Source organism: Orycteropus afer, unplaced genomic scaffold, assembly GCF_000298275.1.
Source record: "Orycteropus afer afer isolate SDZICR_OR568_19922 unplaced genomic scaffold, OryAfe1.0 scaffold00033, whole genome shotgun sequence".
NCBI classification, from domain to species: Eukaryota; Metazoa; Chordata; class Mammalia; order Tubulidentata; family Orycteropodidae; genus Orycteropus; species Orycteropus afer.
The window spans coordinates 10,408,391-10,434,914 of record NW_006921620.1 but is presented as its reverse complement, the minus strand read 5'-3'; the positions used below and the strand labels follow the sequence as shown (position 1 = coordinate 10,434,914).

The window sequence follows — 26,524 nt, the reverse complement described above, 5'->3', positions numbered from 1 at the left end:
AAAACAGAAAAATCCAAGGAAAACCCAGACAAAAGTCTAAAAGAATTCAAGAAAAGAGTACAAGAACAAAATGACAAAATAAACAATTAGCAGCCATACAAAAATAGCAAGTAGAAATCCAGAAGATTAACAATAAAATAGAGACAGCTCAATGGAAGGACGTAGAAATAGAATTGAATCAATGGAAGTTAGAATCATCAAAATAGAAGACAAATCTCCTGATAGTAATTTGTTTGAAGAACAGTTAGCAAAAAGAATGAAGAACAATGAGGAAAGCCTAAGAGTTATATGGAACACTATGAATAAGAGTATTTTAAACATGATTGGAATCCCAAAACAGGAGGAGACAAAAAAGCACAGAATTATTGAAAATTTGTTGGCAGAAAACTTCCCTAGTATCACAAAAGATGAGATTTCTATCCAAGAAATTCAAAGAACCTCATATAGGACAGACTCCAAAAGAAAGTCATAAACACATATCATAATCAAACATTCCAAAACCAAAGACAAAGAAAATTCAGAGAGAAGCTCAGGAAAAAATGAAAAACCATATACAAAAGGGCACCAGTGAGACTAAGCCATAATTTCTCAGCTAAAACTGTACAGGGAGAAGACAGTGGAATGGCATATGTAAAACCCTGAAAAAAAAATAATTGCCAGCCATGGTAGTTAAGGTTATTAACTTGGTTGGGCCATGATTTTGAGTGGCTTGGCACCTGGATGTAGTTATTTCCCATGATGAGATTGGACATGGTGTAATCACCTCCATGGTAGAATCTTCTGTAGGGAGTTAATCAGTAGAGGGAGAGTTGTTTTCGGGATGTGGCCTGCTTCCAGTATCTATAGATAATATCTTGCATTTGGTTGTCTTTGTTTTGGTTACCTAATGCCACTCTGACAAGAATAAGATGGCTTTAACAAACAGTTTATTCTCTTGCAGTTTGGAGGCTTTAAGTACAAGTTCAAAGTGCCAGGCTCTAGGAGCTGGGTGAAAGTCCCTCAGCCTTGGGCTTCAGATCTGCCTTCTGCTTTCAGCCCATTGAAGCTGGAGGCTTTTCTTTATTCACACAGCTGCCAGCTGCTGAGGCTGACAAACCCAAGGTTGACAAGTAAAAAGGCACAGTCTCAATGTAACCAAACAACTTGGCAGGCCATTGATTCAAGTCCATTTTCAAGTCCATTGAAAGTCCCAAGATCAGCAGAGCATGGCAGGCTGCTGAAAACTCAGCTACATGTAGCATTCAAGTGTGCCATTAGCTAGAGACCATTCACAATGCTGCTTCTTATATGTGGGAAGCAAACCACATCCCTAAAGCAGCTACTCAGCTTCTACAACAGATTCCACCATGGAATTAATTACCAGTCTCACTGTGGGGAATAACTATATCCAGCTGCCTAGCCACTCAACCAGGCCCAGCCAAGTTGACACACAAACTTAACTAGTAGTTTTCATCTCCAGTTCCTGGACTTGAACCAGTGGCCTGTCATGTTGCCTGCTGATCCTAGGATTGTCCCAGACTTGAACAGTGGCCGACCATGTTGCCTGCTGATCTTGGAATTATGCCATTTTTACTTGCCAATCTTGGTTCAGCAGCCTCAGCAGCCAGGAGCTGTGTGAGGTAGGTGAGGCCTCCAACTCCAGTGGACCTGGAACAAGAGGCAGAGCAGAAGCCCAAGGTCAAAGGGCCTTCACCTAGCCCCTAGAGCTGGCACTCTGAATCAGACTTCTAGCCTCTTAAACTGTAAAAGAATTAATTCCTGTTTGTTAAAGCTATCCACTTGTGATATTTCTGTTAAACAGCACTAGAAAACCAAGACAGCAACCAAGAATAATATATCCAGCAAAATTATCCTAAAATAGAATGGTAAAACTAAAACATTCCCAGTTAAAAAGAAAGTAAGGGAATCTGGGAAAAAAATAAAAAAGAGTCAGCTTATAAGACACATTAAAGGGAATCCTTGAAACAGAACCAGTGACATCACACCACAATCTGAGATTTAGACATACAACAGCATCACCCAGATACCAACCCAAACAAATTTCAAAAGTAAAATAAAGCCAAAAAACTGAAAACAGGGAACCAGAGATGTCAATTTGTAAATGAGACCTTTGAAACAAAAAAGGGGAATAAATAGTGTAGTCTAGAAGTTCCATATGGAGAAGATGCCAAGGCGATATCAAGAAATAAGAGACTATTTTAAATTTAGGAAGATAAAGGTAAATCTCAGAGTAACTATAAAAAAAAAAAAAAAATTAATAAACCTACTCACCAAAATAAAAAAGAAGAAAATTATAAAGACTCAGTAAAGACAAAATCAGCAATAGTGAAGGAAATGAAAACCCATAAATAAAAAGAATTCAAGAAAATTAAGGAAAACAAAGATAGAAAATGGTTTATATGGACCTGTCAACTGGCAGAATGGATTAAAAAAAAAACCCATGAACCATTGATATGTTGCCAATCAAAAAAGAGCAGGATTGGCAGTATTAATCAGTGACAAAATATACTTTAAGTCAAAATCCATTACAAGACACAAATAAATGCATTATATAATGATTGAAAAATCAACTCACCAAGAAGACATAATAATAAACATCTATGCACCCAATGACAGAGCTCCAAATTACAAAAAGCAAACTCTTACCAGCATTGAAAAGTAGAAATAGACAGTTCCATGATAATAGTAAGAGATTTTAACACAATTTTGTTAAAAAGGACAGAACTAGAAAAGTATTCCACAAAGATATAGAAGATCTAAGCAACATAATCAATGAACTCAACCAAATAGACATATACAGAACACTCCACCCAACAGCAGCACAGTACACATTCTTCTCCGATACACATGACTCATTCTCCAGAAGAGACTATATTGTAGACCACAAACAAGCCTCAATAAGTTCAAAAACAATGAAATAATACAAAGCCTCTTCTCTGATCATACCCTACAAGGCTAGAAATTAACAATGAGAAGAACAAGGGGAAAAAATCCAATACATGGAAACTCAATAACACCTTGCTTTAAAACAACTGGGTAATGTTGTTGTTGTTGTTGCTATGTGCCATCGAGTCAGACCTGACTCAGAGCAACCTCTCCTTGGGTTTCTGAGGCAGTATCACTACGGAAGTAGATTGCCCAACCTTCCTTCCGAGGAGTGGCTGGTGGGTTTGAACCGCCAGCCTTCTGGTTAACAGTCAAGTTCCGTAGGCACTATGCTACCAGAATAGAATATACTAAAAAGGAAATTTAGAAATTCCTAGCATCAAATGGGATGAAACCACAACATACTAAAACCTTTGGGCACAACAAAAGCAGTTTCAAAGAAGAATTAATAGCATTAAATGCACACATTTAAAAAAAAAAAAAAAAAGTCAAAATAAATAGCTTAACCCTACAACTCAAACAAATAGAGAAAGAGTAAAACAAGAAGCCTACAATAACCTGAAGAAAGGAAATAAAGATTAGACTAGAAACTAATGAAACAGGAAAATAATGGAAAGAATCAACAAAAGTAGAAGTTTGTTCTTTGAAAGGATCGATCAAATCAACAAACCAACGGCCAAACTGACAAGAGAAAAGAATGAACAGATGCAAATAACCAAAATAAAAAATGGGATAGGTGATGTTATAACATATAACATATAACATGAAATAAAAAGAGTAATAACAGAGTATGATGAAGAACTATACTCCAACAAACTTGAAAATCTAGAAAAAATAGACAAACCTCTAGAAACACACTACTTATCCAAACTAACACAAACTGAGTTAGAAGATTTGAGCAGGCCCCTAACACACATAAAAAAAAAAAAGAAATGGAAAAGATCATAAAAGAACTTCCAAGAGTAAAAACAAAAATCCCTGGCACAGATGGTTTCACTGGAAAATTCTATAAAACATTCGGAAATGGTTGACACCAATTTTACTCAACTTATTCCAGAACAACAAGAAAAAAATAAACTCCCTAATTTATTCTATGAAGCCAGCATAGCCAGTATAACCTTGATACCAAAGTCAGGCAAAGACACTACTAAAAAAAATATGAACCAATTTCTCTCTTGAATATAGATGCAAAGATTCTCAACAAAATTCTAGCCAATAGAATTCAACAGCATATCAAAAAAATAATAATACATCAAGACCAAGTGTGGTTCATACCAGGTATGCAAGAATGGTTGAACATTAGAAAATCAAAGTCCACCATATAAATAAAACAAAGGGCACAAACCACATAATCATCTCAATCAATAAAGAAAAAGCATTGATAAAGTCCAAAACTCATTCCTGATAAAAACTCTCAGCAAAACAGAAATAGAAGGGAAATTCCTCAACATAAATAAGGGTATATATGTATGAAACCAACAGCCAATATTATTTTCAACAGAGAATGACTAAAAGCATTCCCCCTTGAGAATGGGAACAAGACAAAAATGACCTTTATCACCACCCTTACACAATATGGAAGGCCTAGTGAGAGCAGTAAAGAAAGAAAGGGAAATAAAGAGTATACAAACTGATACATGAAGAAGTAAAACTATCCTTATTCACAAATGGCATGATAATATATACACAGAAAACTCAGATTCCACAATAAAGCTACTGATCTAATAGAAGATTTCAGCAAAATGACAGAGTACAAGATCAATATACAAAAATCAGTTGGATTCCTCTACACTAGCAAAGAGAATTCTGAAAAGGATCAGAAAAACCATACCATTTACAATAGCTCTCAAAAAGAGAAGTTACTTAGGAATTAGGAATAAATCTAATTAGGGATGTACGAAACTTATACAAAGAAAACTATAAAGCACTACTGCAAGAAACAAAAAGACGCCTACATAAATGAGAAAACATGGATAAGAAGGCTTAACATTGTGAAAATGTGAATCCTACCCAAAGCAATCTACGAATATAATGTAATGCTGATCCAAATGCCAACAACGTTATTTAAGAAAATGGAAAAACTAATTACCAACTTAATATGGAAAGGAAAGAAGTCCTCAATAAGAAAAGCATCACTGAATAAGAATAACAGGGTAGAAGGCCTCACATGCCTCGATCTCAGCATCTACTACCCAACTATAGTAGTCAAAGCAGCCTGGTACTGGTGCAACAGACACATAGACCAGTGGAACAGATTGAAAACCTCAAAGTAAATCCATCCATCTGTGGGCAGCTAATCAACAAAGGGTTGAAGTCCATTAAAGGAAGAAGAGAAGGTGTCTTTAACAAGTGGTAGTGGCAAAACTATATATCCATTTGCAGAAAAATGAAACAAAATCCATACTTCACACCATATACAGACTCAAAATGGATCAAAGATGTAAATATAAAACCTAAAACTATAAAGATTATAAAGGAAAAATAAATACTATGCTAAGGGCCCTAATATGTGGCATAAATTAAATATCAAATAAAGTTATAAATGCACAAACAACAGAAGATAAATTAGACAATTTTGATCCCCTAAAAATTAAACACTTAGATTCATCAAAAGACTTTGTCAAAAATCTAAAGAGACCCTATAGACTTGGAAGAAATCTGCTGCAAATGACCTCTTCAAAGTGTTAACACTTTGAAGGAAAAATGTCAGTTTGACATCTAAGGTATAGCTCATCCAAGCCATGGTATTTTCAGTAGCTTCATATGCATGTGAGAATAAAAAATGAATAAAAAAGACCACAGAAGAATTAATGCATTTGAGTTGTGGTGTTGGTAAAGAATATTGAATGTACCATAGACTGCTACAAGAACAAATGAAATCTGTCCTGGAGGAAATATAGCTGGAATGTGCCCTGGAAGCAAGAATGGCTAGACTTTCTCTCTCGTACTTTGCTCATATTATCAGAAGGGACCAATCCATGATGGAGGATATCATTCTAGGTAAAGTAGAGGATCAGTGAAAAAAGGGGAAGACCCTCAAAGAGATGGATTGAGACAGTGGTTGGAATGATGGGCTCAAGCATGGCAATGATTGTGAGGATGGCATAGGACAAGGCATATTTCATTCCGTTCTACATAGTCGTTATGAATCAGAACTGACTCAATGGCACCTAGCAAAGTTTTGGCTATGACATATCCAGTAAGAGTCTAATCTCCAAAATTTATAGAAACTTCAACACCTCAACAACAAAAAGACAAACAATCCAATTAAAAAATGAACAAAGGATATGAACAGACACTTCACCAAAGAAGACATTCAGGCAGATAACAAACACATGAAAAGATGCTCCCAATTATCAGCCATCAGAGTTGCAAATCAATAATGGCACTGACCCAAAAAAAGAAAAAAAAAAAATAGAGCAACCAATTCTGGCAAGGCTGTGGGGATATTGAAACTCTTACACACTGCCTATTGGACTGCAAAATGTTATAACCACTTTGAGAAACAATATGGCACTTCATTAAAAAGCTAGAGATAGAAATACCATACAATCCAGCAATCCCACTCCTAGGTATATATCCCAGAGAAATAAGAGCTGTGACACAAATAGACATATGCACACTCATGTTCATTGCAGCATTATTCACAGTAGCAGAAAGATGGAAACAACCTCAATGTCAAGCAACCTATAATATATACATACAATGGAATACTATGCAATGATAAGGAATAATGATGAAACCATGAAACATATCACAACATGGGTGAATCTGGAGTATGTTATGCTGAATGAAATAAGTCAAACACAAAAAGACAAATATAGTATGAGACCGCTATTATAAAAAAAAGTCAAGAATCAGTTTATGCATAGAAAGAAGCATTATTTGATGGTTACAAAGAAGGGAAGGGAGAATCACTAACTAGATCATAGACAAGCATTAAAGCATTAATTCTGGTGAAGGGAAAGACAGTACACAACGGGAGGGGGGATGGAGTCAGTGCAGTGTGAACAGGGCAAAAGAAGACACTGACAGGTATGCAAGAATAAATGACAACTATGGTTAATGCTATAACATAAACAATCCTGTGACAGCAGTAATAACTAACAATAATTTGTGAGTAGAAACATATATCAATATTTTGCTAAATAGATGATAGAGGTAGTACAGGAATATACCTGTGAATAGGTATAGTGATGGATATTTGTACACTCATTTTTGAAAACCCTGCACATATACTCATATATATAGTAAGAGTACACAAGGGACACAGTTTTAGAAACTACTTAGACATCATATTTGAAACTCTGGACTTGAAGGCTAGGACCATAGTCTCAGGGGACATCTCCATCATTTGGCAAAACACAGCTCATAAAGATAATGTTCTAATCCTAATCTTAAAATCTTGTGAGCATCCATCTAAGAAGCCACTGTTGGTCTCTTCCCACCTGGAGCAAAGGAGAAAAACCGCTCAAGGAAGCAATTAGTCCCAAAGAGTAATGGCCCACATGAACCACAGCCTCCTCTAACCTGCGACCAGAAGAACTAGATGATGCCCAGCTACCACTACCAACCAATGTAGCCAAAACCATAGTAGAAGAAACCGTTAGAATGGGTAAAAAATACAGAACAAAATTCAAGAGAGGAAAACAAACAAACAAAATAGACAAGACTAACTGCTCTGAAAGAGACTAGAGGAACCCCTAAGACTATTGCTCTGAAACAACCTTCTAACTTGAAACTGAAGACATTCCCAGAGGCCACCTGTCAGCCAAATAATACATGGGATTATAAAACAAACAATAACCCCTGTGAAGAATGTGCTTTTTAAAACAATCAACTGTTCAAGACCAAAGGGGCAACGTTTGCCCAAAACCAAAGATGAGAAGACAGAGAGGAACAGGGACACAGGAAAAAGAAACAGAATCCAGGGAAGAAATAGGGATAGTGGTAACAGGTTGCCAGGACGGCATCCAATGTCACGGAATAATGTATGTATGAACTCTTGATTGGAAAACTAATTTGCCATATAAACTTTCACCTAAAGCACAATAAAATTTAAAAAAAAAAAAAAATGCAAAGACTCTGAGATGGGAAAGTGCCTGACTGGAAACCATGGAAGGCTTTCTGAAAGGAAGAATGACATGATCTGACTTAATTTTTCAAAGGATTGTTCTGGCTGTGGTGTTGATACAGGACCCTAGAGAGACAAGGGCAGAAGCAGAGAGACCAGTTAGAAGGCTATTGTAACAATCCAGGAGAGAGGTTGCAGGAGAGAGAATAAATACTACAAGGTGTCAGAAAGGCCTCAATTATATTTATTGTTTTAAATGAAATGATGTGTGCAAAGCGTTGTATACAGCACAGTTCTATTCAAATGTAAAGAGCCACAGTTATTGTCATTTTCATAATGAGTCCCCTGCCCCTTTGCCCATTATTTCAGACCCCATCTGGATGATCTGGCTGTGTGGCTGTTCAGTCACCATTGAATTAAACAGCTACGTTCCCTTTAAGACTCATTTTCTCTCTGCATGTTCTTAGGGATTGCATCTTGCCCTCTTTTTTCCCCCTAGCACACATACCCAGGCATGCTATGTACTTCTCTCTACTGCTTCTTTATTACTTTTGTGATTTTCCCTACAGTGTTTCTTCTGTTCCTGACATACCATTTTTCCTTCCTCCTTATTTCCTGGAGGGCCTGGATTATCTGTTTTCATGCTTAATATTTTCTATGTCCATCCATCTGTTTATTTTAGCTTGTTTCTTCCCTCCTCTCTGCTGGCCTCTTTATAGATTCCTCTGTTCAATAGTTTAAACTCCATGACATTGCTTTGTTTATCCTCTCAGCTAGCACAGTACATTATTCCCCATCTGCTAGACAGAGAGCCCTAGTGCCCCACAAACTTAACTAAGCCCCTCGTGTTTGAACAAGTTTTTCAATGATGCATTCAAATTTGTAATCTACTACATCTTCTATGGTTATGAATGTGACCATATTATTTCTAAGCAATCCATGCTCAGTATATCTCATCTTTTGTTCTTTTTCCCTTTTTTAGATGCCTCAGATATGATTTAATGGTCTATAGCTTCAGAAGTAGTCAGTTTCAGTATCAGTCAATCAACAAGTATTTACTGAGTATTTGCTATGTGACTAGCAGTGTGCTAAGGACGGTGGGAGATTCCAAATACATACAAGGCATGGTCCAAGGCTCAGGGTTTATTGCAAGCTCAGTGGAGTTGTAGTACTAATATATATTTATTATGCACTCATGCAAACCAGAAACTGTGCTAGAAACTAGGCATATGACATGAATTAAAAGAAAGAAAGAAATCTACCCTTATGAAGCTCATAGTCTAGCAGGGGAAAAAGACACATGTTAGAAATTATTTACAGTTCAATCAGATATGTACAAAATGCTTTGGGAACACAGAGGAGTAAAAGGGATTAGTTCTGCCTTGGGTAATTATGGAAAGCTTCAAAGAGATGGTGATATTTAAAATAGATTTTAATAAATTAGTGTTAATTAAGCAGAGAATTGATAATAAAAGCTAATATTTATGAAGTACTTATGAGGTTCCAGAGTTCCAGGCATTATTCTATGTGCTTGTGAATCAAGTAATTTAATCCTCACCGTAACTATGAGGTACACTTAATATTCCTATTTTATTGATTAAGAAATTAACAAACAGAGAGGTTAAAGAACTTTCCCAAGGTCACACAGCTAAGAATATAGCTAAGCTAATATTTGATTTTGAAATCTAATTCTACAACTTGGGCCATTAAACAATGTCCTATGCTGTCTCTCACAGAGAAGAGAGGGAAAAAAAATAGATAAGTATATTTGTGAAGCTGGGAGTTCAAGCATACTTGGAATAGCATGCAACTATGGGACCTTAAACTCAATACGATATTCCTGACTCTATCAGATAGTGGCATCCAAGTGGTAAACTGAATGTTAAGCTTATTCTTTTGTTCAATACTGCTTCAGAAAAAAAGAGAACTGAAAGGCAATAGTGCTTTAAGTTCAGTTTTCTTGATTGGTCTTAATTTAACAAGCATAAAAGAGTAAGAGTATGTACTGATTGAATTGCTAAGAATTTCAGCTGGAGCATTCAAGAATGGTTATTCCCAGTGTTATGTTATGATTACGGAGTCCTTAAGAACCAGAAGTCTTTGTGAACCAATGTGCTATCCAACTTCTCCATGCCTCCCTGGAAGCTAAAGAAAGGCAGGGGATCTTAATCATCTGCCGGGGTGTGAGGCCCCAGTGACAGCCTGGTAGCTAGTCAAGTATCTCTTTATCACTCCCACATGTTGATTCCCGTTATGTAATGGCATAGCACTTACTATGCACATGGGAATATTTTGAAGCTCTGATTATGTGAAGGAATCAGAAAGATGATTCTGAAGGAAGAGAGCAATCATAAACAATGCTGGAAGTCTTAGAATAAGGAAAGAATAAGATAATAGAACAAAAAAAGACCTGGCCCCTGCAATAGGTGTTCAGGTCTCCTTCTAAAAGATGAACCAAGACCTTCAAAAGAAGCTCTTGATAGAGAAAGACACCAGGCACTGCCTCCAGCAGGAGACAGTTTTGTCCCCTGGCTAAGGAGAACTGAAGTGACAGTGTGCACGTTTGGCCTGGCTAAATGAGAAACATGCTTTATTCCCAAGCAGCATGTAACAGAGACTTGAGAGTTTGCCAAAACATAAAGTCCACCAAATACTTTCCACTTCTGTTGATATATATGGTCCCACTTCTGTCGATATACATGACAATTAATTCTCATTCTCTTTATGAAGCCTGGAATGTATCTCTAAGGTCTTTAAATTTCTGGGTAGGAAAATGAATGATTTAGGGACACTAGTGATATTTTCATCTGTTCTTCCTGCTGCTTCGAGTAAGAGATGGACTGCATCTCATAAGACTGGCAAGACGAGGTTGGCAGGAGACCAGTCAGCCTGATCGAGTGGTTTATTATTTCAATTGAATTGTGAGAGGAAGGAGAAAAGTACTCAGATAAAGCTGTACGATCATCTTAGATACTCTAGAGCATAAAAGGGATGGCACAGAAAGAAAAATAGTGGAAGACTTGCCCAGCAATTTTCAGTAGATGCCAGAGAAAAATGGACTGGGACAACACTAATATTCTCAGTCATCTATGTACCAAATTACAGATGAACAGTTATCAAACTGAATTTTGAAAAACAAGCAAATTTGGTAAACATAATCTCTTATGTATTATGGGGATTTGTTGAGATGTGATTCCTAGCTAGAATAGGCAATGGAAAGGTATATCTTGCCTGGAATAAATAGGTGTCATCAGAAAGTTGGGGAGGAGCAGTATATGTCAAAAAGATATACTCATGAATGGAAATCCACAAACCTGAGGGTGTTGCATGGAGGAAGCAGCTGCATGAGAGGGAAATGAAAGGAAACCAGAAATGTTTTCCTGGGACTACATCAGAGGCCTTGTAACCAGATGGTTAATATGGACAGGCAAGATAGAGGAGCAACGTAAGCCTTCACAGATTTCAGATGAAAATCATACTCCACTAAAGGCAAAACATGTGAAAAATTATTGAATTGCCTTGTGGAAATTTAATCTCACAAAGGAGAGAGGAAGAGGGAAGCAATGAGGGGACTTTTGGCACTTGGCTTATTTCTGCCTCCTTGTAAAAATCTGTTTGGGGAAAATGGCAGCTAAAGAAATCTTGAAGGAAAGTAACTATCCAACATCAACTTAGAATTCATTAGGCCAAGGAAAGGAAGGCTGAGCTTGGATATACCACTATCCTACCTTCATTGTTGATAGGTGCCATCGAGTCAGTTCTGATGCATGGTGATCCTATGGACAACAGAATGAAACACTACCCAGTTCTGCACCATCCTCACAGTCCTTGCTATGCTTGAGCCCGTCGTTGCAACCACTGTCGATCCATCTTGTTAGGAGTCTTCTTTTTCACTGACCTTCCACTTTACCAAGCGTGATATCCTTCTCCAGGGAATGGCCCCTTCTGACAACATTCCCAAAGTAGGTGAGACGAAGTCTGGCCATTCTTGCTTCTAACAAGCACTCTGGTTATGCTTCTTCCAAGACAGATTTGTTTGTTCTTCTGGCAGTCCATAATATTTTCAGTATTCTTTGCCAACACCACAACTTAAAGGCATCAACTAACTCTATTTCCTTTTTCCTTATTCATCTTCCAGCTTTCACATATGAAGCAACTGAAGATACCATGGCTTGGGTTAAGTACACCTTAGTCTTCAAAGTTACATCTTTGCTTCTTAACCCTTTAAAGAGGTCTTTTGGCAGCAGATTAGCCCAGTGCAGTAAGACGTCTGATTCCTTGACTGCTGCATCCATGGGTGTTGATTGTGGACCCAAGTAAAATGAGATCCCTGACAACTTCAATCTTTTCTCCATTTACCCTGATGTTGCTTATTTGTCCAGTTGTGAGGATTTTTGTTTTATTTATGTTGAGGTATAATCAATACTGAAGAGTGTAGTCTTTGATCTTTACCAGAAAGTGCTTCAAGTCATCTTTACTTTCAGCAAGCAAGGCTGTGTCATCTGCATATTTCAGGTTGTTAATGAGTCTTCCTGCACTCCTGATGCTGTATTCTTTTTCATATAGTCCAGCTTCTCAGATTATTTGCTCAGCATACAGATGGAATAAGTATGGTGAAAGGATATGACCCTGACACACACCCTTCCTGATTTTAAACTATGCAATACCCCCTCTTTCTGTTTGAACAACAGTCTTCTTGTCTATGTACAGGCTCCTCATGAAGACAATTAAGGATACCAGTAGCCCCATTCTTCACAACGTTATCCATAATTTTTTTAAGATCCACACAGTCAAATGCCTTTGGATTCTTTTGGTATTCTTTACTTTCAGCCAAGATCCATCTGGCAGCAGCAATATCCCTCATTCCACATCCTTTTCTGAATCCAGCTTGAATTTCTGGAAATTCTCTGTCAGTATGCTGCTGCAACTGATGCAGCAGTATCCCACCTTTAACAAATCTAATTTCAGGAAGTTCAAAGAAAACAATAGATATAATGCCATAGTTAGAGACTCTAACATATAGGTAGATAACAAAGAATGAGAAGCCCTCAAGTGGAAACTTGATGATATAATTATTAAGTATCCCAAGGAAGAAGAAGAGGATTAAGCATTTAGAATATTCTGTGGTTAGCAGTCATATGAGAAAAGGCAGATCGTGTTATGGAAAATTACTACATAAGAGTAGCATCAAGATTTAAGGATGGGCCCAGAGTGTTAAAGCCTGAAATGATTTGAATTTGAAGAAAATATTAACAAAAATGGAAATGTATTTTTTTTTCTCTTAAAAGCAAAAAGAAGAAAATATACCCACTACTTATAGCAGGTAGTATACTGCAAAATTACAGCTAGAAAGAACGATTGCATTCCTATTCTAATTCTGTCATCCCCATAGAGAATGCTCTTAAAACTGAAAAAAGGCAGGAAAAACATGCTTGAGAGTTGCAGCCTAAGACAGATAATGATATGGTAAAAAGACACTTAGCATCTTTAACTGATTTTAAATCTAAAATTTCTGGCAAAAACTTGTTACTGAGACTACCCCACATAAAAAGAATACCATCATCTTTGCTACAGATCTGTACTGAACTAACCTTGGTCACACCTAAACCTCACCTATCTGTCTTTCTCTGTCCCTAATAAGCTCCCCTCCCTTCCCCTCTCTTTCCATCCCTTTCTCTTGTTCTCCTGGCTTTCCCTTCCCTCCCCTTCCCCTCCCATGCCACCCTCCCTCTCTCACTTCAATTCTGAGTCTCTCCTTTGCTTCTATCTTATCTCTTGATTTATTTGCTGTTCCAACCCCCTTCTCTCAATCTAATTTCCAGAATCATGGTTTGTCTTTGCCCTCCCATGTCACCATATGTAAATTGAGTCTCGCTATCAGCTTCCTCTGAATTTAAACTCAAGAACTCACTTTCTGACTGTAAAGTCCTCTTCCCTGCTGCCTAGCCCAGAGGGCAGTTTGTAGAAGATCAAGAATGAATTGTATGCCATCTTTTTTAAAGTATTTGTTTATTAGATTGCTTTTACCACATATTAAAAACATGAATGTAGCCCCTGGTTCTTTAGAAAAGGAAATGGTGGACGTGACAAAGGGAGGAGATAAAAATAGAAATAGATCAGAAAGATGGAGACCTAAACCCTTTGCAGTTTGATGTTGTTGTTGTTGTTATGTGCCGTTGAGTCAGCCCCGACTCATAGCGACCCCTCCTTGGGTTGCCGAGGCAGTATCACTATGGAAGTAGATTGCCCCATCTTCCTTCCGAGGAGAGGCTGGTGGGTTTGAACCGCCAGCCTTCTGGTTAGCAGTCAAGTGCCTTAGGCACTATGCTACCAGCAGTTCTATAGAGATCATTAAACTTTTGACTAAGGAAAACAGAATGAAGGACAAAGTTATTAAAAGTCAACGTAAATCCAATGAGAACAAACCAATAATCTCATTTCCCATTTTGATAGGGAAAGTAGTGGATATAATGTAATAAGAGAAGAACATGTAATACTGATAATGGTACTAATAAGGAGATTGAACAGCTATAGTAGTAATTTAAAGATTTAAATATTTAGACATTTCCCACTGTTGTCCTTGGTCCTGGACATTGAACAGCACTATTTACAGGAATTGTACAAAGTATACTAATCACATGTACAGAAGGCTTGCAGCTGAAAAGAGGAAGTTAGTATGCTAGATAACAATTACAACTTGAAAATATATCCATTAGCTATTTTTTAAAAAAGGCTCCAAACTAACAAAATTCCTAGTCAGCAAAATAAATTGAGTATGATGCATCAGTGATAGGATTGGTATCTTCTATTTCCTAACTCTTTGGCCCTAAACTTTTTATATCAGCCAGAAATATTGACAGGTCTCTCTTCAAAAAGTATTTTTGATAGTCCCAAATGTGTAATCTAGTGACAAGGATAAGATTCAGAATTTTGTTCCCCTGTACATTAATTTAGTAAAGACTTTTATTTAAATCAAATGTATCATCTATAATTCAAAGAATTCAGCAAAGCTTTCTCCACACATGGTCACACATAAGCATTTCCCTTAATCAGGATGGCTACAGCAGATGTTTTGACCTCTGTATATTGACACCCTGCTTGGAATAATGAATGTAGGTTCCCTTAATCTCCACAGATGTATGTCCAAGAGGGACTAAACTAGCCATATGCGTTTTACTGATTATATGCATCTTTCAGCTAATTCCAAGTTCCAAAATGTGTTCTCAAGGGTCTTCATAAGCTTCCAGTACTACCTAGAGGCTTTCGGTTTTTAACAAATTTCCACATTTTCAATCACATAGCATGATCATTCTTTTTTTCTGATATTCTTTTCCAAAATAATTTTAAAAGAGTTGTCATTCTTTTATCCTTTTCCAGATTAAAATAATCAATTGTTCAAAAGAACTGTATTGATGAGGGGGAGACATTTTAATACCATGTCCTAATAACTTCTGAAGACTCTAAGAACCTTGTTTTATTTAGTTTCACGTTAAATTGTGATGTTTTAATAAAAGGCAAAACCAATCTATAACACAGAGCAAAAGACATCTTTAATATATTCAGAATGTGGATTTGCTTCATACAATAAAATTTCTTAGAAATATGCATTGCTTCTTTTGAAATAAGTCTTGCAATATTGGTGACTGGATAGGGATCTTCTTGTTTAATCATCTTTTGAATATTGACTGATGATTTCAGTCACTGTGTGATTTGATTCAGTGCAACAACTGTTTTGACTGATTTATTTACTAGAGCGAACAAATTGTTTTCTATCACTTATAAATAGCCTTTTATAGACAGATAGCAATCTCATGTATTTGATGTGTTAAAATATTATTAGAAACTACCAAACACATTCAAGTATTTTGATTGTCACTATTTTACATTTGAAAAAGTGCTCAAATCCATTTCTGAATCTCACATTAATAGTTGTTGTTGTTATGTGCCATTGAGTCGGACCCAACTCATAGCGACCCCTCCTTGGGTTTCCAAGGCGGTATCATTACGGAAGTAGATTGCCCAACCTTCCTTCCGAAAGTGGGCTGGTGGGTTTGAACCGCCAGCCTTCTGGTTAGCAGTGAGATTGCCTTAGGCACTACACCACCAGAGCTCCTGGACATGAAGTAGACTTTACTAAATAGATAACACATGAGTCAGCATAGTAGAGTGCTTTTGATCGTGGTATTTGAAGTCAAGCCGCAGTGGTCTGAATCTCTGTTTTGTTGTTGTTGTTAGGTGCCATCTAGTCGGTTCCGATTCATAGTGACCTTAGCTACAGCAGAACAAAACATCGGCTGATCCTGTGCCATCCTCACAGTCGTTGCCATGCTTGAGCCTATTTTTGCAGCCACTGTGTCGAGCTATCTCTTTGAGGGTCTTCCTCTGTTTTGCTAACCATCTACTTTACCAAGCATGGTATCTATCCTTCTCCAGTGACTGGTCCCTTATGACAACATGACTAACGTATGTGAAACAAAGGCTAGCTATTCTCTCTTTTAAGCAACATTCCAGCTGTACTTCTTCCAAGACAGATTTGTTTGTTTTTTGGCAGTCCATGTTACATTCAGTTTTCTTCGCCAACATGACAATTCAAATGAATCAATCTTCTGCAGTCTTCATTATTCATCGTCCAGCTTTCTTATGCATATGAAGCTATTGAAAAGACAGTGGTTTGGTTCAGGGACACCTTAGTCTTCCCAAGTGACATCTTTCCTCTTTGACACTTTAAAGAGGTCTTTTGCAGCAGATTCCCTGCTTAAACATTTACATTTTGTACCTGGAGTCTCACTTGTAGCATCATCTATAAACAAGGGTAATATTTCACTGACAAAATATTTTAAAATAATAGCAGTGACCTGATACGTAATAAGGACTGAGAAGTTATCTATTATCAATAGTTTCACAAAATAGCTACAAACAAAATGTTATAGGCCATCAAAAAAAGAAAGACAGAGGTTGGGGAGAGGAGATAGAGAGGGTGAGGAGAAAGGGGAGCAGTCAAGGGAAGGAAAGAGGAAAGGGAACAGAGAAAGGGGGATGTTCACCTCTTCACATTGGTTAGAAAAGAAAGGATTCAGGAAATCTTCATGAAGGAGGAGTATTTAAGATGTCTTTGAAGAATGTAGAAGTTTTTTTGTTTGTTTGTTTTTTAAGTGGAGGTATGAGGGAAGGGCATTCCAGGCAGAGGACAAGACAAAATTAGGCCCCTGGGAAGTCATTTAAAAAGTGTATTCAATGTGGGAATATAAGTCCAGTGTAGCTGAAGCACAAGGTGATTGGAAGTGAGCAATAAAATTGACAAAAACATTTTGGTAGGAAACCTTAAATGCCATCCTAGTGAGGTTGTATTTAATTCAATAGATTTTTGAGTCGAGTTAACAGGAAATTTAGCCTGTGCCTTTATGCCTAGATTAAGGTGATAACATGTAATAGGTAGACTGGGATAGAGAGAATGATATGAGGATAAGACTCATCACATAGGCCCATGCAACTACATGAAAAATAGTGGGACATAAATTGATAATTGTTAAACAAGATAGACCTGGAAAATGGATTCAAAGATTATAGATGCTAAACTCAGAAGACTTGATAAAGATGAGATGTCGGAGCAGAGAAAAGTTGTAGTGAAACACAAATGTGGAATTTCAAAATTCAGCGACTAGAAAATCCTACTACTGTTCACAAAACTAATAAAATCAGAAGGAAGAGCCGGTTTTGTGTCAATGATGATAAATTCAGTCTGTGTTGAATGTGAGGTGCCAATTTCTTGTGACAATGCTCATCATGCAGCTGATAAATGTAGATCTTGAGTTTGTGAGGGCAATTCAGGATGGAGATATTGATTTGGACATCAAGTGCCCACCTCAAATAGACTGAAGTACAGATGAAATTATACCTTTAGCACATTGGAAAGAAAATAGTGAGGGCAGTACGAAGTTTTCTATCATCTTACCCACCAAGAAATGCACAAATGCACTGTATACAATAATGTAAACTTTTCAGTTTGAAAGCTTGTGGACATGAAAGCATTGTTATTTAGGCTCAAATAGAAACAATAATAATAATAAAGTAAAGAAGGATAGCCACGGTCATAAAAAGAAGAACAGAAAATAAAATACCAAAGAGACAATGGAAAGATAACATTAGGTAAGAGCCAAACCTCCTTGAACATGGACTCTGCATTCAAACAAAAGATTCTCTTTTTAAAAGTGAAAACAAAAGCAGAACATCTTGACAGCATACTAATTTGACAAACATTGTTACACTCTTTGTTTTGTTTTATGAAACAAAGTGTTTCTTATTGTTGATGAAACATCATCTCTGCTTCACATATTAAGTATATTTCCAGTTAATTGAAGAACAAAGCAATGTGTAACCGCATGAAAAACCTTTAGTGATGAATGAAGAAAATCCTACTTCCTAAAAAGTCAAAGAGCATCTTATTTAACTATTACATCAGCCTAATTAATTAGCATAAATTAGAATGTTTTAATACTGAATTATTCTCTTTAAGACATGACAGGTGGGGTGCTACCCAACTACATTTCTAAATGAAATCCAGAATCCAAATACAGTGACAAATACATAACATTCACACTTTTTCTCCCTCTTTCTTAGCAATGTAAAGTCATCTAATATATTACCCTTTGTACCCTTTCCATTACTTTAGGATTCTTCAAGGTCCAAAATTGAGGAAAAGCCATGACAACTGAAAAGAGTGTCATTTCTATCTCGTGCTTCACAGAAACACTGTTTTTAGATTATCTAGTAGAAAATCTATTGATTGCCATTAATTAGGTTTTGTATTTCTAAGCTAGGTATGTCTATGGCCCATCTTTTACAAGAGACATGTATTTAGCTATAATTATATTGAAAAGCATGGCTATGAGAACTACAATATTCAAAGTTGCCTTGGTTAACATAATGCAACATTATATAAAAACAAGGAAAGTTGGACTGTATAAATTATTATTTGGAAATGCCTTAAAATGAAACCCTAAGTAATTCAATGTCTCCCTTTCAGGATGTAATTGGAAAAGCACTGAAGTACCTTGGAACATTTGGTGAACTTAGCATTGAAGAGCAAGTTGTGGCTATGATCGATGAAGAAATGTGTATCAATTGCGGTAAATGCTACATGACCTGCAATGACTCTGGCTACCAGGTAGGAATTCTGTTGTCATTAGCACAAAGACTCCATGAGGCACGTTTCTTGCTTTTGTGGCAAAATATATCCTCTTCTGCTAAGTGCGTGATTTAAAACAGATTTCAAAAACTTCTCCTCAGCACTGGCATGTCTTTCTGCCCTCTCACCTTCATAACGTAGTATGTTTTTTATTTGTTTGTTTTGAGGAAAGCCACAACTGTGCCACTGTTCAACGTGCAGTAGTATTATGTTAATATCATTTCATCACCCATAAAAAAGTCAAACACACACCATTACGAACATTGTTGTTGGTTCTGTCAACTTACGGCTGATAGCAACCCCATGTGACAGAGTAGAACTACCTCATAAAGATGTCTTTTCTATAATCTTTACCACAAGCAGATCACAGGTCTTTCTCCCACAGAGCCACTGCATGGATTTGAACTGCTAACCTTTCAGTTAGCAGCCAAGAGCTTAACCATTAGGCTACCAGGGCTCCTTTTTTTTTTTCACAAATATAATGAAAGTATTATGCTTTAATATAATAAGAAAATAAAAAGAACCACAATTTACTGCCATTACCCTGCAAGAATGTGATTTTTCCTGCCAAAAGAGAATCTTTTCCATTCAATATTTATTGGGCTTTTCCTACAGAAAAAAAGGGAAAGCACTTTCCCACCAACTTGTTGTCCAAGTTGGTCCCAGGAAAGCCTTTGTAGTAAGAAAAGCCAAAGCACTGTCTTCCTGCCCCTGAAATGAGCCATGATTCTTCCTATAACTCCTCATCCCTCAGCTGCTGAGAGTCTGCACAGGGCAAGAAGGACCAAGGAGGGATATGGCTCTCTTCAGAGTAGGCTATTCTCTTGAAAACACATTCTATGAATTTATCTTTGTGGAAGCATTAAATAGTCGTTTAATTTGCTTCTTCAATTATCTTGTGTACATTTTTAACCTGCTGTTTTTATTATTTTGACATCACTATGACCTTAAACTGGTTGAATTTTAGAAATGAATGAAAACATGATAATATAGTTACCATAAATGATGCCTTTCAACATAAGTTTTCCTGGTTTATTGTGAAAGTAAGTGCTTCCTCTCCACTGCCACCACCCCTCACCCCACCTACCATAATGGCATTTGGAGAAAGCAAAATACAAGGTCACATTAAAACTGTTAAAAACTACAGAAAAATATTTTCATTAGTTAGGCTCATCAAGCTACAAAGAAGTATGCAAAACCAAAAACCAAACTCACTGCCATGGAGTCAGATCTGACTCATAGTGACCCCTCCTTGGATTTCCAAAGCAGTATCTCTATAGAAGTAGATTGCCCAATCTTCCTTCTGAGGAGTGGCTGGTTGGATTTGAACCACCAGCCTCTGGTTAGCAGTCAAGTGCCTTAGGCATACACCAGCAGAGCTCCTATAAAGAAGTATAGTAAAGTCAAATAATATCCTTTTAATAAGTAGCATTTTCTAAATAAATAAAATGCCCTATCTAAAAAATGGAAACTTACTCACCTTACTTCACCTGGCAATAGATCCCAAGTTGCTCACGACAGGATCCTGAATATTCTAGAACCATCTAATAGAGATCTTAAAAACATATTTTAATTAAAAAAACTCTTGCTCCTGAGTTAATTTGAAACCATTTTCTATCCAATTCATTTTTTTTTCTGACTGAGAAGTATTTCTAAGTTTTTTGAACATGATAATCATATTTCATTCACTTCAGCTTCATCTTTTCCAAAATTAATCAGTCAAGAACAAGTCAAGAAGTCCTATAACTAAAATCATGGTATCATCAGGGTTCTAATATCTTGAATCTTAGAAGTTTTGGCTCCCACCTTGGAATTTTGAGAATAATATTCTGAGTAGCTTCAGTGCCATTGGCCTTGCCCTGGTTCTCAGCTGAGTAAAATCAGGGTGGGGCCGGGAAGCTTGGTGTCTTGGCTCCCGGTTCAGTGCTTTTCTTGCTGTGTGATGGACAGTCCCTGAAATTGTCACGAAAATCCTTACATGTCCAAGCTCACTCTTAAACTGAGTGAGTTTTCCACTGCTTTCTTCTAAAAGCGACATGCATTTTTTGAAATCCAAGTAAATCCATTTGTTGCCTCATCTGCTGGTGACACTTTTCCACTGTTGAGAACAAGGAATGTGAATGGGAGGAGGAGGACAGACGTGTGAAAGATAGCACCTCCATCATCCTCAGGTGGAAAACAACCATCCTGGTAAGTCTGGAAAGACCAGAGCTGTGCTAGGAACCAAGAAAACTAGAGAATTACTATGTTATGAAATATTTTCCTCACACAACAAAGAAAAATACCTCTAAAGGATTTAAAACATTGTTGTTTCTAATTTTAAAGTATTTCTTTTCTTTCTCTCTCTCTTTATTTTTTCCCTCCACTCTGGCAGTTCAGCTGTTGCTATAGTTGCACCACAGTGCTGGGAGTAGTTGTCTGGAAGTGTAGCTCCACTGCAGTAGAGAAAATGTTGATGCTTAAATGGGGACAGTCTTGACCTTTGTGGGCAGTGACATCAATGCCCTTTATTTCTGTTTGCAGGCTATAAAATTTGATCCAGAAACCCACCTGCCCACTGTTACTGACACTTGTACAGGCTGTACTCTGTGTCTCAGTGTCTGCCCTATTATCGACTGCATCAAAATGGTTTCCAGGACAACACCTTATGAACCAAAGAGAGGCTTACCCTTAGCTGTGAATCCGGTGTGTTAAGGTGATTTGTGAAACAGTTGCTGTGAACTTTGATGACACCTACATATGCTGATTTTCTTCTAATTATGATCATTATTTTCAGCTCTTTCTAAATTAAACAGTATATCATTTCTAAATAAATAAGTGTATAATGCCAGTGACCATTCAATTGATGTCCATGAAATATAATAATTCTTTTCTGAGGGTAGTTGTTAAATAATTGTGTAACAGTTAATTAGATGTTCACAGTCAGTTGTCCATTGTGAAATATATTAACTTTTCTGTGGCAATTAATAGGACGGTTGCCAAATTGCCCTGTGCTGTGCTCCGTCTTTGATTTCTCACTGTAAGGAAAATGATGTATTTTGGAACAAAGTACAGTTTAACATACAGGAAAATGTTTCCCAGGAAGTATTTTATAATTAAAAATTACATTTAGTTTGAACACTGTTTCTAAAAGCACAAACAAAGCTCCATGAAGCACAAATGAGGAAAACCAAATCATTATTTAGTATGGCAGAAAAAGAAAGCCTAAAAAAGGGTTTGTAACACTTTATTAGGGATCTTTAGCTGAAATAGCTTTTTCTTTCTTTCTTTTTTTTTTTATTAGATACTTAAAACAAGAGTATTTACTAACCATTCATACCGCTCTGTGCCATTCACCACTGATGCCTGAGACAGGTGTCCAATTCGTCACCAATGAATCAACATGACATTCTTCTTTAAATATTTAAACTGTGTTCCTAACAAAATAAGATGTTAGGATGTAGCTCTGGTTAATTCCACTTTTCTTCTGTGCACAGATCTGCTCTGTGTGCTTTTAATAGTAACCTTCATGATTACAGCAATTAATGTTTGAACAAAACCCAAATTATACAGTGGGTCATGTGCTGAATTATTCAAGAATGAAAAATACAGTATCGGCAATGTATCTTAGATATGCAAAACCAATTTGGCTACTCTTTAGTTTATTGTTTATGTTTAATTTCAAACTTAATGAAATAAAAAAGAAATATAGATTTTCTGTAATTGCCAAATAATATTTTTATATTTCTTTATTTTTCATAATCAGTGAATAGCATCATACAAGTTCATTTCTCTCTTCTTTATGGAATGATTTTATATGAATCTATAGGTAGCAAATTTTTAAGCAATATACTACAGCTTATTTCTATGATATATGTAAAATCTAGAAAAATATTTGATTATGCCCTTTTAGAAATGCACATTTATCACAAAATCTGTATGATTGAATAATATCAAATAAAGTTTTATAAAGCATTTTAAATAGCATTGTCTTTTGTTGCCTCTTTTGCAAATACATTTTCTTGCAATAATAGGTTCAATAGTTTCCCCGAAATTCACGTTGACTTGGGAACTGTGTATGTGACCTTCTTCGCAAATAAGGTCTTTGCAGATGTAATCATGTTAAAATGAGGTCACACTGGATTAGAGTGGGCCCTAATCCAATGACTGATATCCTTATAAGAAGACAATGAGGACACAGAGACATACATGAGAGAATCCTATTTGACAACAGCGTCAAAGACTGAGTGATGAGTCTACAGATCAAAGAACTCCAAAGATTGCTGGTAACTACCAGAAGCTAAGAGAGTAAAACAAAGCCTCCCAAAAAAAAAAAAAAAAATTGATTTCAGATTTCTAGCCTCTAAAATTGTGAGCAAATAAATATTTGTTGTAAATTTGATTAAGCCACCCAGTTTTTGGTAGTTTGATATGGCAGCCCTAGGAAACTAATACACATGCCCACCATTTAAATTTTGAGGGAATGACTTTTGGTTAGTTTTACAGTAAACTCCGTTCAAATGTATATATAATGCTAGTTCAAATCTAAGAAGGGTTATAATAGTGTAATTATTCAAAATTTTCAATTCTTGTTCCTCTTAACCAACTTTCCCAACTGAATTTGATTCTAGTCTGCTCAAACGCATCCTTCACTGGCTATAGGCCAAGGTTCCTTACAATGGCCTATGGGCAGAGACAAATGAAAAATAACAATGTGTCTACCTTGAAGGTGCCATCTTCATTATGGGAAACATTCTTGATTCCTAATATTACTCCTTACATATCACATCAAATCACTTGCCATTGAATTGAATGTGATTCATGGTGACTCCATGTGTGTCCAAGTAGAACTGTGCTCCACGGCGTTTTCAATAACTGATTTTTTCAGAAGTAGATAGATCACCAGACCTTTATTCCAAGGTCCCTCTGTGTGGTCTCAAACTGCCAGTCTCTCGGTTAAGAGCCAAGCATGTTAACCTTTGCACCACCCACAAACTCTACTTCTCAGATAGTTTTATGATATTAATGTTCATTAAACTGGATCCCTCTTGTCATGGGGTGGATGAGGGGAGCATTTTAACTTTTGGAGTTGGTAACTGCTTAACAAATTTACCGAAATATATGTAGATACCATAGTAATGCATTACCCCACCTCAATATGATGACAGATTTTCACATATAATGATCTGAGGGAGTTCTTCAGCCTGCTGGGGATATTACAAAAATACATCATATATCTACCTACCTGAATGTTCTTCAAGATGCCTATCACAAGGCAGAAATTCCCTTAAAACAGGTTAAAGGAAATAGACGTTTATGACCTTTGCAGCCTGTTCTGATCATGGTTTATGGGTATGAGAAAGACTAGACCAATGTTTTAGCTCTTTTCTTAACTACTGCGGAGAACTGAGCTGGACTATATGAAGAAGAACATGGCATCAGAATTGGAGGACGAATTATTAACAGCTTGTGACATGCTGACAACACAATGTTGCTTGCTGAAAATTAAGATGACTTGAAGCACTTACTGATGAAGATTGAAGAATACAGTCTGCAGTATGGATTACATCTCAATATAAAGAAAACAAAAATTCTCACAACTGGACGATAAATGGAGAAAAGACTGACGTTGTTAAACACTTCACATTGCTTGGTTCTACTACAATTAGTACCAATGGAAGCAGCAGTCAGGACATCAGATGACATATAGCACTGGGCAAATCAGTAGCAAAGGACCTCTTTCAAGTGCTGAAGAGCAAAGATGTCTCCTTGAAGACTAAGGTGCACCTGACCAAAGCCATGGTATTTTCAATCACCTCATATGCATGTGAGAGCTGGACAATGAATAAGGAAGACCAAAGAAAAGTTGACGCTTTTGGGTTGTGGTGCTGGTGAAGAATGCTGAAAGTACCATGGACTGCTAAAAGAACTAACGGATGGGAGGAAGTACAATCAAATGCTCCTTGGAAGCGAGAATGGCCAGACTTTGTCTCACCTACTTTAGTTGTATTATCAGAAGGGACCATTCCCTGGAAAAGGATATCATGCTTGGTAAGGTAGAGGGTTGATGAAAGAGGGGAAGGCCCTCAACGAGATGGATTGACACAGTGGCAGCTGCCTGCAATGGGCTCAATATAGACGGGGCAATGTTTCATTCTGCTGTGCATAGGGTCACTGTGAGTCAGAGACAACTTGATGACACCTAACAACAACAGTGGAGAACTGCACAGTGGCCAGACCTTTGAGTTAGGCCATGGCAATCAATAATTTTACACAGGTTTGTTCCTCACTCAAATGTATTTCTGTTGGTTTCCCTTTCTGCTTTGCATTAAGAAGTTTTTATCCATACTGCTTATAGAAAACATAACCCAATTTTCTATATGTGGCTTGCAGAGGGCCTCAGAATAAGGAAAGAATAAAAATCATATTATTCCACCCAGCAAGAGACTACCTAACACATCATTCTCATGGCTTCTCACCTCCAGACATAAATAGGAATATAGGACCAGACCCGGCAGGGCTGGGGTCTAACATTGAGTGAATGTTTCTTATGTCTAAGAAAATATACTAAATGTTTTACCTATATTTCATTTAAGTGTTAAAATTATTGAAGTTAGGTATGATGAGGGTGCAAATGTTTAAAGAATGAAAGTAACTTGTTCAAGATCATATAACCAATTAGCTCTGTGTCTAGGTGCCCTTGGTTCTGCCTAGTGTACCATTCTGCTTTCCCCCTTTTGTTCATCAAGCTCTTCCTTCATTCAAAAAATATGTCTTGAACAAATAGCATGTGCCAAGCAGTGGGCTAAAGGATGAAGGTACAAACTCAAATGATCTTGGTCCCTCACTTTGAGGAGCTTTTCATCTACAGGGCAATCAGACATGTAAGCTATTTCCTAGCACATGTGGTGAGTTTTAGGAAAGCCATCTTCAGAGAAGAAATATCTAAAGAAAACTCCCTTGATAAGATGCTAATAAACCAAGTGTTTAGATAAAAGAATTTCCTAAATAGGTAACCAGAGAAGGACATCTCGAGCAGTGAAAACATGAGACAAAGCACAAAGCTGTAGAAAAAAAAAAAAAAAAAAACTCTGGAATATTCAGAAAATGAAGAGAGCTTGGAATTAACTAGGGCAAAGAGAACATATGGAGGAAGGTGAAACAGAATGAGACAGGGTTGGATCATATTACAATCCCTCAGGGAATCAGAATCACCTTTTGTTCATTCACAAATTCAAAAATATTTATCAAAAATCTGCCCTATGCTAGCACTTACTACAACAGAAACCAAACTCACTACCATCGAGTCGTATCTGATTCATAGCAACCCTTTCTTGGATTTCCAAGGCAGTATCATTACGGAAGTAGATGGCCCAGTCTTCTTTCAAGAAGCACTTACT

The 26,524-nt window shown here is 36.9% G+C and overlaps 1 protein-coding gene across 1 annotated transcript in view; it reads left to right on the top strand.

Annotated features, from left to right (window-relative positions):
- The window catches only part of DPYD (dihydropyrimidine dehydrogenase), a 1,117,863-nt gene extending 1,096,024 nt beyond the window's left edge, over positions 1-21,839 (top strand). Inside the window, exons 21-22 of the mRNA XM_007936128.1 lie at positions 18,984-19,124; positions 21,669-21,839. Of these exons, the coding sequence (XP_007934319.1) occupies positions 18,984-19,124; positions 21,669-21,839 (312 nt within the window). The remainder of the gene's footprint in view (positions 1-18,983; positions 19,125-21,668) is intronic.
- Positions 21,840-26,524: the final 4,685 nt, after the last annotated feature.